At 43.5% G+C, this 15,445-nt stretch overlaps 1 protein-coding gene across 5 annotated transcripts in view; it reads right to left on the bottom strand.

Annotated features, from left to right (window-relative positions):
- Positions 1-333: 333 nt before the first annotated feature.
- LOC147429960 (sodium/hydrogen exchanger 6-like) overlaps positions 334-15,445 on the bottom strand; it is a 36,595-nt gene continuing 21,483 nt past the window's right edge. For all 5 annotated transcript variants that reach the window (XM_086496142.1, XM_086496143.1, XM_086496144.1 and 2 more), the window contains 21 exons: positions 6,332-6,383; positions 6,194-6,253; positions 6,075-6,099; positions 5,904-5,989; positions 5,709-5,820; positions 5,522-5,584; positions 5,328-5,347; positions 5,151-5,248; positions 4,505-4,533; positions 4,386-4,417; positions 4,221-4,268; positions 2,883-2,943; positions 2,705-2,802; positions 2,539-2,614; positions 2,414-2,433; positions 2,217-2,314; positions 1,970-2,079; positions 1,816-1,890; positions 1,331-1,434; positions 1,017-1,117; positions 334-940 (listed from right to left, as the gene is read on the bottom strand). In XM_086496142.1, the coding sequence (XP_086352268.1) occupies positions 720-940; positions 1,017-1,117; positions 1,331-1,434; positions 1,816-1,890; positions 1,970-2,079; positions 2,217-2,314; positions 2,414-2,433; positions 2,539-2,614; positions 2,705-2,802; positions 2,883-2,943; positions 4,221-4,268; positions 4,386-4,417; positions 4,505-4,533; positions 5,151-5,248; positions 5,328-5,347; positions 5,522-5,584; positions 5,709-5,820; positions 5,904-5,989; positions 6,075-6,099; positions 6,194-6,253; positions 6,332-6,383 (1,589 nt within the window). In that variant the 3' untranslated portion in view covers positions 334-719. The remainder of the gene's footprint in view (positions 941-1,016; positions 1,118-1,330; positions 1,435-1,815; positions 1,891-1,969; positions 2,080-2,216; positions 2,315-2,413; positions 2,434-2,538; positions 2,615-2,704; positions 2,803-2,882; positions 2,944-4,220; positions 4,269-4,385; positions 4,418-4,504; positions 4,534-5,150; positions 5,249-5,327; positions 5,348-5,521; positions 5,585-5,708; positions 5,821-5,903; positions 5,990-6,074; positions 6,100-6,193; positions 6,254-6,331; positions 6,384-15,445) is intronic.

The raw sequence follows: 15,445 nt of genomic DNA, 5'->3' as shown, positions 1-15,445 counted from the left end.
CCATCGAATGCAGCTCTGGTGGCAAGTACTCCGACTCCTTTATATGCCAATGTGCCCTCAGCATAACCGAAGGAGTCATCAACCCCACAAAATTGTAAAAACCATATAAGTAAAGGCGGCCTCTTGGTACCATTGTTGTTATAAAACTACATCAACAAAAACCGTTTCCATGACCTATTTTCAATTTAGGATCAAATGATGTAGGGTATAACCTTGGCCATGCTCAGCACAAGGTTCTAAGGAGCATGTCACTTGGTATGGACAGAAAAATTACATTGATATTAGGATAAACATGCTGTCCCTTTCTTGTGGAGACGTTGACACAAAAGAACAAACAAAGAAAATTGAAGTATTTAGACTGTCTTGAAAATGATACATATCCTAAGGTCATGTACAAGGTTTTTTGCAAATACAGTCTTTCAGTTGAGTTGTGCATGGCATTAGCCACATCTATATCGTCGCATCCATCTCATGTGTCTGTGTCTACATAAGATTTACAAAATTTGTAGTTACTCACATTTTGTGTGTATTTCTTAACAAAATAGCTCATTCTGTAGAGCTATGAAAGAATGGATCATTGCCAACCTATTGGATTCTCACCCAGATTGTGACTCTGTAATCCAGTATTGAAAGGAAATTGTTTGATTATCACAAGGGCCACCACCTGGCGGTCCCCTATCTGTTATCGCCACCGCGAGCCTGCCGGGGCCAAGAAGTCTCTAAAAGTTACTTCGACTTGCGGGCGCTGGTTCTGATTGATCTTTGCTGGCATCTCGCTCATTCTGGGCATTGTTTGACGGAAGTCTCCGAAGCCGACCTTCAGAGCCGCTGTCACCATCCTGATGACCAGATCGAGTGCTAACAGAGAAAGAACCCCTGCCTTCCTTCTTGTTGTGTGACCTGTAAGCTGTTTTATCTGCACTGCCCGAGCCTTCGCCGCCTTCACAAGCCAGGAGACCAGAATCAAAATCTGTTTATCCACCATAAAAACTGCAGATTGAAGCAATGACACTCACCAGAGGCGTTGCCCACATCCAGAAGGGGAAGCCCTTGTCCATTGCTGGCCGTAAAAAACGGAGTAAGAAAATTCTTGTCGAATGCTGTGAACGAAGTTGTGCTGCGAGTATTTGACGTTTGGAAAATCAGTAGGTCAGCTTGAGAGCATTTGATATCAGAATTTGAAAACTTGAGTTGCACATCAAGTCTGCGATGTACAAGTTAACATTTGGCCAGGGGCCGTATTTCTTTTTTTGGGTGGAGGGGAGGGGGAGGGGGAGGGGGGAGGGGGGGGGGGGGGGGGGGGGGGGGGGGGGGGGGGAAAGAGAGAAACCTTTGCTGGAATTGTCGCAGTCGCATCTTAAGGTTCTGTGTTGGACTTCCATCATTGTCTGCTACAAAAGCTGGAGCCAAATACTCACTTTCTTCGTCAGGTGTCTACAAAAAGAGAGAGATTTGATTGACCTCACCGTTGATGACCTATCTCATAAACACAAGTTGTGTGCTCCAACACTACGTGTGATGTAGCAAAAGACATCTGTGGATATTTCCTGGCCTTCACGCACCCAAGGACACAATCAACATAAAGTTTACTCACTCAAAGTCTTGAGAGTCGGCCAAAACATCCACAGAATGGTATCAAGTTGCAAGCTTGCTACATTTACCATGCTCACACAAGTTTCAGAAGGACTTCAACGAGAAATGGTGGGTTGACGTATGGAAACCTTGCTTGCATTGAACAAGCCTATTGAATCAATTCTACTCAGTAACCAGAGAAAAAACTTATTCTCATCTTTGATTATTGCATCTACTTTATACCTCTCCAACATTGTTCTCTCCAGTCACCTCCAAAGCTTCCAGCATTGTAGAAGTGGAGCCTCCAATTAATAGAACCTGACAACAAATCACATATAAAGAATAAAGTATATGCAACAATAAAATCATGCTGCTACCACAATCATTGTTTACATACCGTAAGCACAACTATGGCTGTGGTGGCAGTGAAAATAGTTCTTCCATGACCTTCTGGAAGATCATGGGTGGACTGCAACGCTAACGCAAAAGCCATTGCTCCTCGCAAACCTGCACCATAGACATGAAAAAAAAAACTCTTATTTCAAGAACTAAAAATTAGTAACATGATTGCCACTTCCACGAATTATTCCACTCCCACAAGCTTCATCTTGATGGGACTGAATCACAATATTCACTTGGCTTACCACTGAAACAGAGTGCCTTTTGATGCTTCAAGGGTATTTGTCTAGACAGAGGCCTTATCAGATTGACTAGGTAAGCACATGGAAAGACATTCGCGGCTCTGCAACATCAACCACAAACTTCCTTTCAGCTATCATAGTTCAAAGTTTCTGATATGGGACATGATTTATTGATTAGCCCAACAAAATGACCACCTCACCTTGCAACAACCATAAAAATCTGTTGAGATTCAGTATGTCAAAGAAAACAACCAAAGAGCAGCCCATGTACAAAATCTCTAATTAAAACAGAAAACGCAAGAGCATCAAAGCTAGAGAAGGATACAATCGAGAAAAAGATGAAGCCAACATGTGACCAGCTTTGGTCTTCAATAGCAATGTCCAAGCCCATATAGATAAACCTGAAAAATGTTAGAATGAGCTATTTTTAGCTGTTTTGTAACACATCAAGCATACAGATAGGTTAAGCATGTTACAGCCTCATATCTTACACGAAAGTCTCTGCTAAGGAGGAAATCAGCTCAAAAAATGAGGAGGTGAATGCTTGGGCGTTGATTGAGAGATTTGGAAACATGTAATGTTTCATAACCTAAGCAAAAGCATGACAGAAGAAATCTCTTAAACATACATGATCTTTCTTTATCGGACAGAAAATGGGAAATGACCTACCACACCACAAAACAATATGGCAACAATCCCTGACAGACCAACACTCTCTGCCAGCATGTACCTGTAAAACGAGAGACAGTGACCATGTAAGTGTCAAAGTTGCTTGACAAGGCTTATTTGCGTCTGGACCTTCAGCTCAAATTGCTGATTTGTATATGGGTCTTTGAAAATTTATCTCCCTCTTTCTTGTCAGTCCACATATAATGACGAAAATAAAAAGTAAAACACGTGTTCTGACGCATCTCCCCTTCAGAAGTGCATCCTGCCCAAACGGCTAACCCACACCAACAAAGGGCCTCAACACATCATGAGAGCTAAACATAGAAAATTAGCGTGAAAGCATCTGTAAGGTGAGCATTCTTTAAGTCTTTCTAGAGCTAGATATTGTCGCTAAGAACTCTATCCAAAACCAATGCCAACATTTCCGATTGCTTCATCCAATCAAATGCTACCTTTTTAAATGGTTCTTTAGTATCAGAATAACACAAGATCATTCGTTTGTGATCAAATTGATCTGAAATACAAGGCCACTTATAATGCAAGGAGCAAGTAAGGTCTCACTCAGGAGGTTTGAAAAAATAAGGCAAAGACCAACCCACAACAACCAAGGCATGATGAGCAATCACTCGAGGGTTTGAACGAATAAGACCAAGTCCAAGGAACCTTGATAATAAAAAGACCAGACTTTTTCAGAAGCAACTGCTTGCAGTAGCTTTTCATCCCTCCGCATCAGCGTGCACGCGCGCACACACCAAGTCATTTTATGTATGATTCATTCATGATGGATGCCATGAATTTCGGCCAAGACACAGGCAAGAACGCGGTCCACTAATAAAATGTCTTGATCATTAGATAAGAATCGGCACTGCAAGTGGCAAATGAGCTACTGCTTGTTCACTCAGCACAATTATTTAGCACACCCCCTCAACCAATGATCATTTGCATCTCAACAGTCACCAATAATAGAAACTGGTCAGCTGAGTAATGGATACAAGAAAGAATCGCAATCTGTGACACTCAAATACATGTCTAATGCAGCATACTATATCATAATAGGTCCATTTGGTCCCATTTTGGGTTGTTGCCTCACTAGATGGTTCACCCTAGGGAAACTACAACCCTTGGTTCCACTAAAACTGCTTAAATAATAGGTCTTGATTGGCCAAATGGATTGCAAATATATTTGGAGAATATTTTGGGGCCAGTGAAGAAAAACACCTTTTTCAAAGGTACAAAAAGTGCTCAACAAATGAGACACCCAGTTGCCATTTGTGCAAACATAATTCTTTTATTTTACAGTATAATTGTAGTATGATTGGTCACATTGCAAGTACTTACGAGAAATATGGGAAGAGAACCACCAAGCAACACTCCAAATTTTGAAGGCTACAAGAAAAACCGATGTCATTAATCCACCTGCTTTATCAATAATCTAGTGAAATCAAAGCTAAGTAGAAATGCGATGAAGAAGCAAAGTGGCTTCAGTAAGGTTCTTGTTCTTACTTGTTGACTGCTAGTCCAGCATACTTGAAAAGGTGGCATAGTTAAGGATCAATAGTAAACACAACAAAGATATCGGACACATGCAAAGGTGAAAAAACTTGAGACTTCTGTAAGGATATCAGAGCACATATAAGAGCCACGATAACACCTACAAACACAAAAGACTCAATTTAAGTGAAATAAAAATCTCTAAGATCGCTTTATTTTACATATCAGCTTCAATGTTCAGCATTGGTGTAGCCTACTCTTCTGTCATCCATTCCTTAAAATTTCAACAAAGGAAAGGGAAGTATAAGAAAGTCTAGGCGGCAGGAAGCTTCACAAGCAATGTGGCATCCACCTGTGGAAAAAACATCTAGAATGGCAAGGTAGCAAACAGATACTATGCACGTGTTGCCAGGGGCAGAACAAAAACCCATGCCTAAATAGGTTGGAAAAAAACTAAACTTATCCTTTGGGACATTGAACAGGGAAAGGGACCCAACACAACATTGAAAATGCCTGTCTACTGAAGTGAGTGTAGATTATGCAGCTGATTTTTGGTGTGGAAGCAGAAGTATAGCAGTTGTAAACATCATTAACAACAAGCGGGCAAATCAAAAAGCATTCTATCGAAAAGAATGAGCAGATCACATGCAGTTATTAGGTACTGCTGATGGCATTAATCTTATTGACCAAAAGAATTTCCAATTATGCAATACAAAAACAACAAACTCTACACCTTCATGTGCCTGCAAGAAATGAATCTAAAAGCTGATAAAGTACCTGCAGAGATTGATCCCACAAATATTGTGAGGAAACCCCAAATAGTGGCAATGAAGTGCTGGCTTCCTGAGGAATGATGCCGCACCTTCACAAATGTTCTGAAGCAAGTACCACAAAAAGACATTATTGACATACACAGGCGAAGGATGCTTGCGCATGAGAGCCGAAATCACCCACCTATAAAGGGAAATGGCCACCTTGAACAGCATAATGAAAGCACCAAGAGCGTCCCATGATAAGATTTGAACCAAAAAAGAATTAGGTTATGAAATGACATGGACCTTCAAAAGGTTTCAAAAGCCAAGTAGATTGTGTGGTCTTCTTATACACTCCAGACAACAAACACTGGCATTATCAGAAGGAATGTATACCGCATCATTCAGAACAGACTCTCCAAAAACCAAAGCATAAAGATTTACGTCCGTTCCCAGTTCCTAAACAATATCCATGAAGCTTTTAGAATGATTTTCCTTGTTTCCTACATCCTGAATTGAGCCAGCACAATGTCAAGAGCTAGATTAGATTATGTGGATTTTCTGCATAATTGCACAAAATCACCTGGAAAATTGCTAAAACTGTCACAGGATCTGTTGCAGAAACAATTGCCCCAAACAACAAACTTTCTTGAAATGGTAACTTGTACATCAAGAATAGAACTCCACCAAGATATCTGGGAAGCAAGAACAACAAGAATTTGAGAAGGTTCTCAATAATGCTTCTAGCCACGCATCTGATCAAAGATATATAGCTTACACAAGGATCCCTGTAACCATGGAAGCAATGAAGGTTCCAAGTATGGCAAACGTAATAATGGCACCAAAATTTGAAAAAAAGGGTTTCTGCATGACCAACAGACCAAGACTTTGTCACACAAATGGTTTGGCAATGAAAAATTTGAAGGTCAAAGTTAAAGAATGCCCTTACAGGATGTAAGCTGAACCCGGAATAGGTGATAGGATGTTAAGGAACACAATGCACACAAAACCATTGAGCACAATATGACATTGCATATTGAATTTAGCTTTTTAAACTTCAGAGGATATAATATGATTGGAGGAAGCAAAAAAAGGAAGAAGAACTCATCACGAAAATTGAACCATTTCCTGAAAAAGTTGAAAGTTCAAGAATCTTTCAGTATTACATACAAAAATCCATCAGCAGCTAGAAACCGGCTGTTTCACCTGAAACTCTCCTCGGTGTTGGAAATATTTGCAATGCCACCAACAATCAAACCTGCAAAATGAGGTAACAGTGCTATGACTCAATCAACAAAAATACATAGCAAATTGGTCAAAACCCACATCTTAGCTCTCTCCAGTCCCATCTATCTGACAAATGAAACTCGTTATCTTGATGAAATGGAGCACTCTCACTAACTTCATCGTCACGCGCCCTAGTACAAGATCCGTTGTGTCAGGTGAGACGCCCACACCCACCAGGGAGGAGACCCACAGAGACAGATAAAAGCTATTATCGACTGCATCTCAACAACCTTCTCGAGCAACAAAGATACAAAATGAGAGAGCTTTTCAATGATATCTTGTATATTTTGGATTGAAAAGGTACTTTTAGATATGCAGCTATTAGCCTTTAGCTTTAGGCTTGGTTTCTTTTAAGTTTTTCTCCCATGTGAGACTAAGTACGGTTTTGATCTCATAGGCCACGTTAGCGTCTAGAGACATCTCTCTCTATGTGATGGCTTAAGTGAATGTGATTCTAATATGCAGTGCCTTGGAGCGCGAGCGCGAAGCGCGCAAAGAAAGAAAGACAATCTTGGATCGCGAGCGCAAAGAAAGAAGAGCGGCCTTGGAGTTAGAACGTGACGCGCTGAGAGACCAACAACGCATGCAAGAGTTGGTCCGACAGGTACTCACCTCGAAGTCCGAGCCGGTCAAAGAAGTTGGTAGTTCTTCAAGTAGCACAAGCAGAGATTCGGACTCCAACAACACCGTTACAGAGAAGCTGACATTCAGTAAGCATGACGGTAAGATGAATGCTACTATTATTCATTCTTAGTTGCATCAATTTAATGCTTACTTTGCGACAACTAAGAAGACAGGAAATAGCAAGGTTTTGACGGTAGCTATGTACCTTGCTATCAGGTGCAGCGGAATTAAAATGGTGAAGATCTAGTTTTACACTTCCACAAAATCCTTTCCTTCTTTCCTTGCGTTAGTGAATGCTTTGTACTTCGGTGAATGTTCCTTTTATGTTCCCCTGAAGAGAGGGATTGAGAGAATGCAATAGAGATGTGTAGAGGGAGAGAGAAAGAGAGAGAAGAAGAGAGCGAGACCCGATGGGGTCCCAACCAACCCTCTCAAGGGCCCCCCACACCGTTACCGATGTGGTATTTGCTTTAGATTGCGTAAATGGAATGTATACACAATGCAATACCTCAATGCAGACTCTAATGACTTGACGACGACAAATCACCGCGGTAACTCCTCGGGAAGAGGCACCTCCGGGGCTGATTTGATGCACCTTTGGATCCTTCTCGATGTGGGATTGCGAATGGCCACCAAGGGTAGATTTGGGGCTGATTTGCGCTCCCGATGTGAGAGGAATAAAGGGACGAATGATGGCTGCAAAAACGCAGATCTGCAAGGAAAAAAGCAGCAGATCTCTCGCATAGAGCAGGGCTGAAAACATAGATCTCGATGACGGCGATGATGGGCAGCAATGTGACCACTCGATGCCGGCGAGGGAATGGCCGAGAGGAGGCTCGATGGGCTGCCAAAGTACTGGACCGAAGCCGTGAAGGTTAGATCTCACCCGCACCGCGACAGCGATGGGTTGAAAACTGAAAACGCTGGCTGTTGTGTAGGGCTGAAAACACCAAAGGCTGAATTCTGAAAACGCTGGTTGTTCCTCTTCAAAAATGCTGGCTGAATTGCAGTCCCTGAGAGAATGAGAATAGCGCTAGCTCCTTGGGTGCCTTCATAGGGAAAGAATAGGCCTTAAGTAATTATTAGGCCTTAGGTAGGGCAAGTGTCCACCAGTTTTCCCAACAAATAAATCATAAAATGAATTATTAAAAATTGGTCCAAACTTGGTGAGATTGTCGCACATTAGCCCACTTGGGAATCCGATCGACGCGCAGTCTGGCACGTCGGATTCCTCTAACCGAGAACTACATTCTCGTCATGCCAAATGCCCACCGTAGTGTAATAACATCTGTCAAAACGCGTATACAAACCATTTATACAAGAGGGTTCCAAACTGGAAAACCTAATCTAATGGATTTGTCCGGACATGCAGGTCCTACGAACAGGCTCACAAAATTGCTGGTACTAATCCTCCTAGGATTCTAAACATCCCTATCTAGGAAGAAGGGGAAAACTGGCTCTGGAAGTCGATGAAGTATGTCCACGTGGCACACAGAGCCATGTGCACGTGACATCCCCTCCTGCTTAAGATGAGGTACGGGTACCGATCTGCATGGCCTCCTTGTATAAGGCTAGCAAATCCGGGTAATCGATGAAGAATTCCTCGTCCACCCACGCCGCTTCATGTGCCCCTCGATCCTTGAATTTGAGGAAATATTGCTTCGCATCTTTCTTATTGCCAAATTGAAATGGAAGCATTCGAAAACACTTCGACTTGGTGACTTTGACGGGAACAATGATCTCCGGTGGTTCTTCTTTTGGATTGTTCCTTGGAAGCCCACCCTTGTGGCGGCAACTCGATAGGTCCACTTTGGAAACTCGTTGTGCCTCCTATGGACGTTCCAAAGGAACAGCCACGTGAGGTCTCGTCTTCTGGAATTTGACCATCCTTGACTTGAGTGCCCTGAAATCCACACAAAATTGAAATGAGTTTGATTTCTTACGAACAAAGAGAAATGGTAAACCAAAAGACCGCACCTTGGGACGGTGAAGCCTCCTAAATGAGAAATCACCTGGTTTTGGCCTCTCTTTATCCAATGGAGAAAAATTTTTACCTGCATGTTCCTCGTCATGCAATTTGTCGGAGACAATGTCCATAGGTTGATGGGGAGGGTGTGTAGGGGAACGATGATCCTGGGAAAACACCGAATTGACCTTAACAAAACCTCTCAGGAATACCCAAGTTCCTTGATGTGGGGTTGACACAGATGACTGTTGCTTGGGCTCCTCGACGTAGTTCTCTGTTTGCTTGGATATGAGAGATGAGAGGGAGAGAGGGAATACCGCTCTCACCTCGAATGAGGATGGGCTGCGACACATTATCTTTGATGAGAAAACGTTAGCTTCTCCCAATTCCTGCAAGTTTAGAGGGTTTGTTGAATGATCAACTTGACATCATCACATTCTTGAAAAATCGAAGCGTGCATGCCTTCAGAGAACCCCTACACCAGGAGCGTGGGGATGGGAGAAGTCTGAAGACGTGCACATTTCACAAGAGATTCTCTTATGACATCTTGAGAACTTCCAAAATCAAACAACACAATGACCTTTTGACCACTAACATGTCCATAACATTTTATGAGTTCATCCTCTTCGAAAGTCCTTTCCTGCTTAGCTTCTTGCTTTACCACACTCATAGCATTCACTTGAGGGGTAGCATCAGAAGTTAATGTAGTAGAGGTTTCCTTGTTAGATTCTTTCTTAGGACATTCCCTTTTCATGTGACCGACTACATGACAATGAAAACACCTATGTTCCTTTGCATACAATGCTTGTTCTTCTTCACTTAATTGACCACCTAAAACTCCTTGGGCAATCTTTTCATAAGGTGTGAGTTTAGATTTATCAGATCTTCCTTTACCAGTATCCTTAGAGTTATCGCCTGAGATCGAGATGGAGAATTAGATCGAGAAGAAGAACTGAGAGAGTTCTTTTTATGGCTACCATTCCCAATAGGATCCTTGTCCTTTTCCTTAGACGAGTCATGAGAGGAAGAAGTACCATTACCCGAGGCCGTCTTAAGCTTACCCTTGTTGTGCTTCATCTCTTGGAGTTGAGCAAAGCGGATTGCTTCTTGCAATGTCGTTGGATCACCGGCCTCCACGTCAAACTTGATCGAGTGGTCCAATCCAAAGAGAAAAGCTTCTAACCTCTCCTCATCCGATTTTCGCAATTGTCCACCTAGCTGTGACACACGGTTAGCATAAGACATCACCGGTTTACCTTGTTGAGACAAAAATCCTCCTTCAAACGCTTCCAAGTACTGTGGAGGGAGGAAGCGAGTCTTGAGATCCTCCGTGAACTCCTCCCAACTAAGCTCGAGAGGGGGAACGAGGTAGGACTCGGCATGGGCAGCCGTATGGGCCACCTCTTGCTTCTCCATCCATTCATCCTTCCAAGTGATGGCATCACCCGTGAGATGCATGGAAGCCAAGAGAACCTTGTTCATTCTTCCAAGTGATGGCATCACTCGTGAGATGCATGGAAGCCAAGAGAACCTTGTTATTTTCAGACTTTCTAACAACCGCAAAATAGGATGTAAATTGATGCAACCACGAGTAAATGACAATAGCATCCATCTTACCGTCATACTTACTGAACGTGATCTTCTCGGGAATTGGATCATTGGTCGTCCGTGTAGCAATGGTTGCCTCCGCGATGGTCTTTGCAAGCTTTTTATAATCGGGCTCCGAAGATGGGGGCTCGGGTCGCACCGCCAAGTTGGTGATGAGATCACACATGGCATCTCTTTCCAGCCTACGAGCCTCGGCTTCGGCCGCCAATCAACGCTCCTCACGCTCCGCCGCTTCCACACGCTCTTGTCGCCGAGCTTCGTCTTGCTGCATCATCATGCGCATCATAGCATCCATGGGATTTGATGGTGAAGGTGGAGGAGTTGGGGGAGGGCTTGGAGGATCCATAGGTGGCCCTTGCTCGCCTTCTTGATTTGTGGAGGTATTCATACCGCTACGAGTCTTGACCATGCAAGGATTTCTCCTCTTGGTTCAAGGAAGGTCGCACACTAATCTTCGGGAGCCTATCTACCCCCTCGTCGGCGCACCCCGCATGCAACACCCGGTATACAATTGGTTGCTATTTTCCGAAGCTCAAGGAGCACCGCTCTACGCACAATGACAAGCCTGCTGTTCCAAGAGTGAGAGGAGTATACACGGAAGGACTGCCAACACAACCAAAAAACACGAGAGAAAAAAAACTTGTTGTGCATTTGCGGATCAGTGCAAAATCTTCAAAGCTTTGATACCAATGTCACGTGCAACGGAATTAAAATGGTGAAGATCTAGTTTTACACTTCCACAAAATCCTTTCCTTCTTTCCTTGCGTTAGTGAATGCTTTGTACTTCAATGAATGTTCCTTTTATGTTCCCCTGAAGAGAGGGGTCGAGAGAATGCAATAGAGATGTGCAGAGGGAGAGAGAAAGAGAGACAAGAAGAGACCGACACCCGATGGGGTCCCAACCAACCCTCTCAAGGGGCCCCCACACCTTTACCGATGTGGTATTTGCTTTAGATTGCATAAATGGAATGTATACACAATGCAATACCTCAATGCAGACCCTAATGACTTGACGACGACAAATCACCGTGGTAACTCCTCGGGAAGAGGCACCTTCGGGGCTGATTTGATGCACCTTTGGATCCTTCTCGATGTGGGATTGCGAATGGCCACCAAGGGTAGATTTGGGGCTGATTTGCGCTCCCGATGTGAGAGGAATAAAGGGATAAATGATGGCTGCAAAAACGCAGATCTGCGACGAAAAACGCAGTAGATCTCTCACGTAGAGCAGGGCTGAAAATGCAGATCTCGATGACGGCGATGAAAGGGAAGAAATATGAGCACTCGATGCCAGCGAGGGAATGGCCGAGAGGAGGCTCGATGGGCTGCCGAAGTACCAGACCGTAGCCGTGAAGATTAGATCTCACCCGCACCGCGACGGCGATGGGCTGAAAACTGAAAACGTTGGCTGCTGTGCAGGGCTAAAAACACCAAGGGCTGAATTCTGAAAACGCTGGTTGTTCCTCTTCAAAAACAGTTACACAGAGCATTCAGGCTCCAGACAAGTATTCAGCTTTGTTTACCAAGTTTAAGCATCTCTTTTTGCAGGATGATCTTCCACCCCGTCTCCCACCCGAGCGGCCGGAGGACCATCACATCGAGCTTACGGAGGGGGCACAGCCTGTCAGTAAGTCTCCCTACCGTTTGAACAAGACACAGGAAGAAGAGTTAGAGCTGCAATTCACGCGTTGGTGGCTAGAGGATTCATACGTCCTAGTGTAAGTCCTTTTGCTGCTCCTATTTTGTTTGTCCGCAAGAAAGATGGTTCGTCTCGTTTGTGTGTCGATTACAGGGCATTGAACAAGATGACCGTCAAGAACAAGTTTCCGATGCCTCGCATTGAGTATATCCTTGATAGGCTCAATGGGGCAAAGGTCTTCAATAAAGTCGATCTCAAGAGTGGATACCATCAGGTAAGGGTATTCAAAGGCGACATCTTCAAGACTGCTTTTCACACAGAACGAGGGCAATGGGAATATGTTGTTATGCCTTTTGGATTGACAGGTGCCGTGGCTACATTTAATCGTCTCATGGTAGGCCGTTTTGGCCATATGGTTGGTATATGTGTGTTCATCTTTCTGGATGATATTCTCATTTTTTCTGCATCGTGGGAACAACATGAAAAAGATGTAGAAAGGGTATTGACCCATTTAGATGAGAGTCAGCAATACATTGCAGCTAAGAAAACTAAATTTTTTCTCACTGAAGTTACTTATCTGGGTTATATCATTTCTACAAAAGGCGTCAAGCTAAACCCCGCGAAGGTGGAACAGGTACGTAATTGGGATTTGCCCAAAACTACATATGACATGCGTTCTTTTCTTGGTTTATGTCAAGCATATAGTTTGCATATAGAGAATTTTGCACGCATTGCCGCACCTATGACTGACGTTTTGAAAGGGATAAAGACTCGTCGTCAGTGCGTAGACTTGCCCAAGGCAGCTACTGAGGCTTTCGCAGCTCTCAAGGTTGCGGTGACAGAAGCGTCGTGTCTTATCCTTGCCTCTTGGGATGACCCCTTTGAGGTATGGACGGATGCGAGCAATGTCGCGCTGTGCTTCAGCAGCATGGTCGTCCAGTAGCTTTCCTTAATCGAAAGCTCAATAGTGTAGAAGAGAACAATTCAATTTATGATAAATAACTTTTGTCTGTCATTCACTCTCTTAAGCATTGGAAGCATTTTCTTTATGGTAAAGAGTTTACAGTTCGCACAGATCACCAAGCCCTCAAGTGACTCCAGTCTATGCCTAGTGCACATTGGAGTGATCGCCAAGCACGGTGGTCACAATTTTTTGAGCAATTTGGAGGTTTGATTGAGTATGTGCTTGGAAAAGCTAACCCTGTTGCAGATGCGTTAAGTTACAAAGAACAGATTTTGGCCCTTGAGTCAAGATCCACAATTTCTCTTCAGGGTGTGTCTTTCGACAGCATGAAGAACCAGTATGCGGATTCCGAGTTTGGTAAGCAATGGTTGTAAGCTCTTGCTTCCCAAGGGCCAAGCAACTATCTCATTCATGATGGTTTGTTGTATTTTCGTCAACGTCTATGTGTGTTGCCCTCTCTCAGGACAACCATATTGCATGATGCACATGACTCTCTCACAGGTGGGCACAAGGGAATGAACACCACTTTGGAAAAAATAGAAAGATTCTTTTATTGGCCTAAAATGCGAAAAGATGTGTTTCGATATGTCACACAGTGCACTATATGTCAAAAGGTAAAAGCTCCTCGGGGTAAGCAGCAAGGCCTCTTGCTTCCGTTGCCTATTCCCGATGGACCTTTTCAAGACTAACCTTCCACCTAGTTTGCATTCAAGGAACACTCAATGTTTGACAATTGTTGATCATTTCAGCAAGTTTTGCATGTTGATTCCTTGTAAGGCCACATTTACCGCACAAGATGTAGCACGGTTGTTCATCAAGCATTGGTACCCCCTCTATGGTTTGCCAAAATCGTTGTTTCAGATAGGAATGTTAAGTTCACGTCTAATTTTTGGCGCGCACTCTTACAATCAAATGGTCAGACAGAGATTTGCAATCAATTGGCTTTTGATGTTTTAAAGCGTATGTGCATGATCAACAGTCTCACTAGAAGTTCTATCTCCCATTGATTCAGGCTATTTTGAATGACTCTTATTTCTCTGCCATTGGTCGAACTCCGTATGAGGTAGCTTTTGGCCATCTATTCCAATCACTTTTGACTCGCTCGGTCAGTCAATGCCTGATGCCAATGCTGAAAGTCAGTCGCTGGATGAGATTTCTGAGAGTGTGAAGCTTCGGCTTAGCAAGGCTCAGGAGTCTTACTCACACCAGGATGTTTCGATCAAGAAAGGGGATTGGGTGTATTTAAGAATCATGAAGCAACGTCTTAAGCAAGTTGGAAAGAAATGCCCTAAGTCGTCTTTTCGAATGTATGGTCCATTTCGGAAAGAAATGCCCTAAGTCGTCTTTTCGAATGTATGGTCCATTTCCTCTCATTAAAAAGATAAATGAGGTTTCAATGAAATTGCAATTGCCCAACTCATGGTCAATGCACAACGTTTGCCATGTTTCTTGGTTGAAAGTGTTTCAGGGAACACCACATATTTCAGAAGAGAAGAACCGGAGATCGTCAATGAAGCTGAAGTCATGGAGCCGGAGCAAGTGTTGTTGCATCGGGTTCACCATGGTTCAAAGAAGTAAGTGAAACAGAACTTTTTGAAGTTCAAGGATCGAGGAACCCACAAAGCAGTGTTGGTTGATGAAGAATTTTTCAAAGATTATCCCGAATTGTTGGCAACCTACAAGGAAACCATGCAGATCGGTACCAGTACCTCACTTAAAAAAGAAGGGGATGTCACGTGCACATCTAACCCTATGTGTACGTGAACAAGCTACTTCATGACAAGGGTTCAGTTGGCCTAGCTTAGGAAGTGTTCTGGCACTTTTGTGAGTCTGTTCGCAGACTGTGCATGACCAGGCACTTACAGTAGATGCATATCCTCTACTTGCGCACAGTATGATCATCAGCATTACCATCAGATTTCATCAGGAGCATTTGACAGAGCAAAAAACCTATTTTCCCTATTTTAGCCATTTTTCACTTATTACGTTTAAGTGACTTTTGTTGGGAAACTGGGTAGGGCAATTCAGCCAAGCCTGTATATAAGAAACCTAGCGCTAGTGTATTCTGGCAGAAGAAGAAAGGAGTGCACAGGCAACTACTTGCAGCACGCATCTCTAGCAAACTTCTCAAGCAAGAACCCTGCAAGACCTAGCGTTTTTCATCAGATAAGCCCAGCGTTTTCAGCAGCCATTCCCGCGTCGCAGATCAGTCTTTGGTCTAGCGTTTCCACA

This window comes from Adiantum capillus-veneris, chromosome 22 (genome assembly GCF_014529385.1).
Source record: "Adiantum capillus-veneris isolate H3 chromosome 22, ASM1452938v2, whole genome shotgun sequence".
NCBI lineage: Eukaryota > Viridiplantae > Streptophyta > Polypodiopsida > Polypodiales > Pteridaceae > Adiantum > Adiantum capillus-veneris.
Note: the sequence above shows the minus strand (reverse complement) of the source record. Positions and strands in the feature narration are given on the sequence as shown.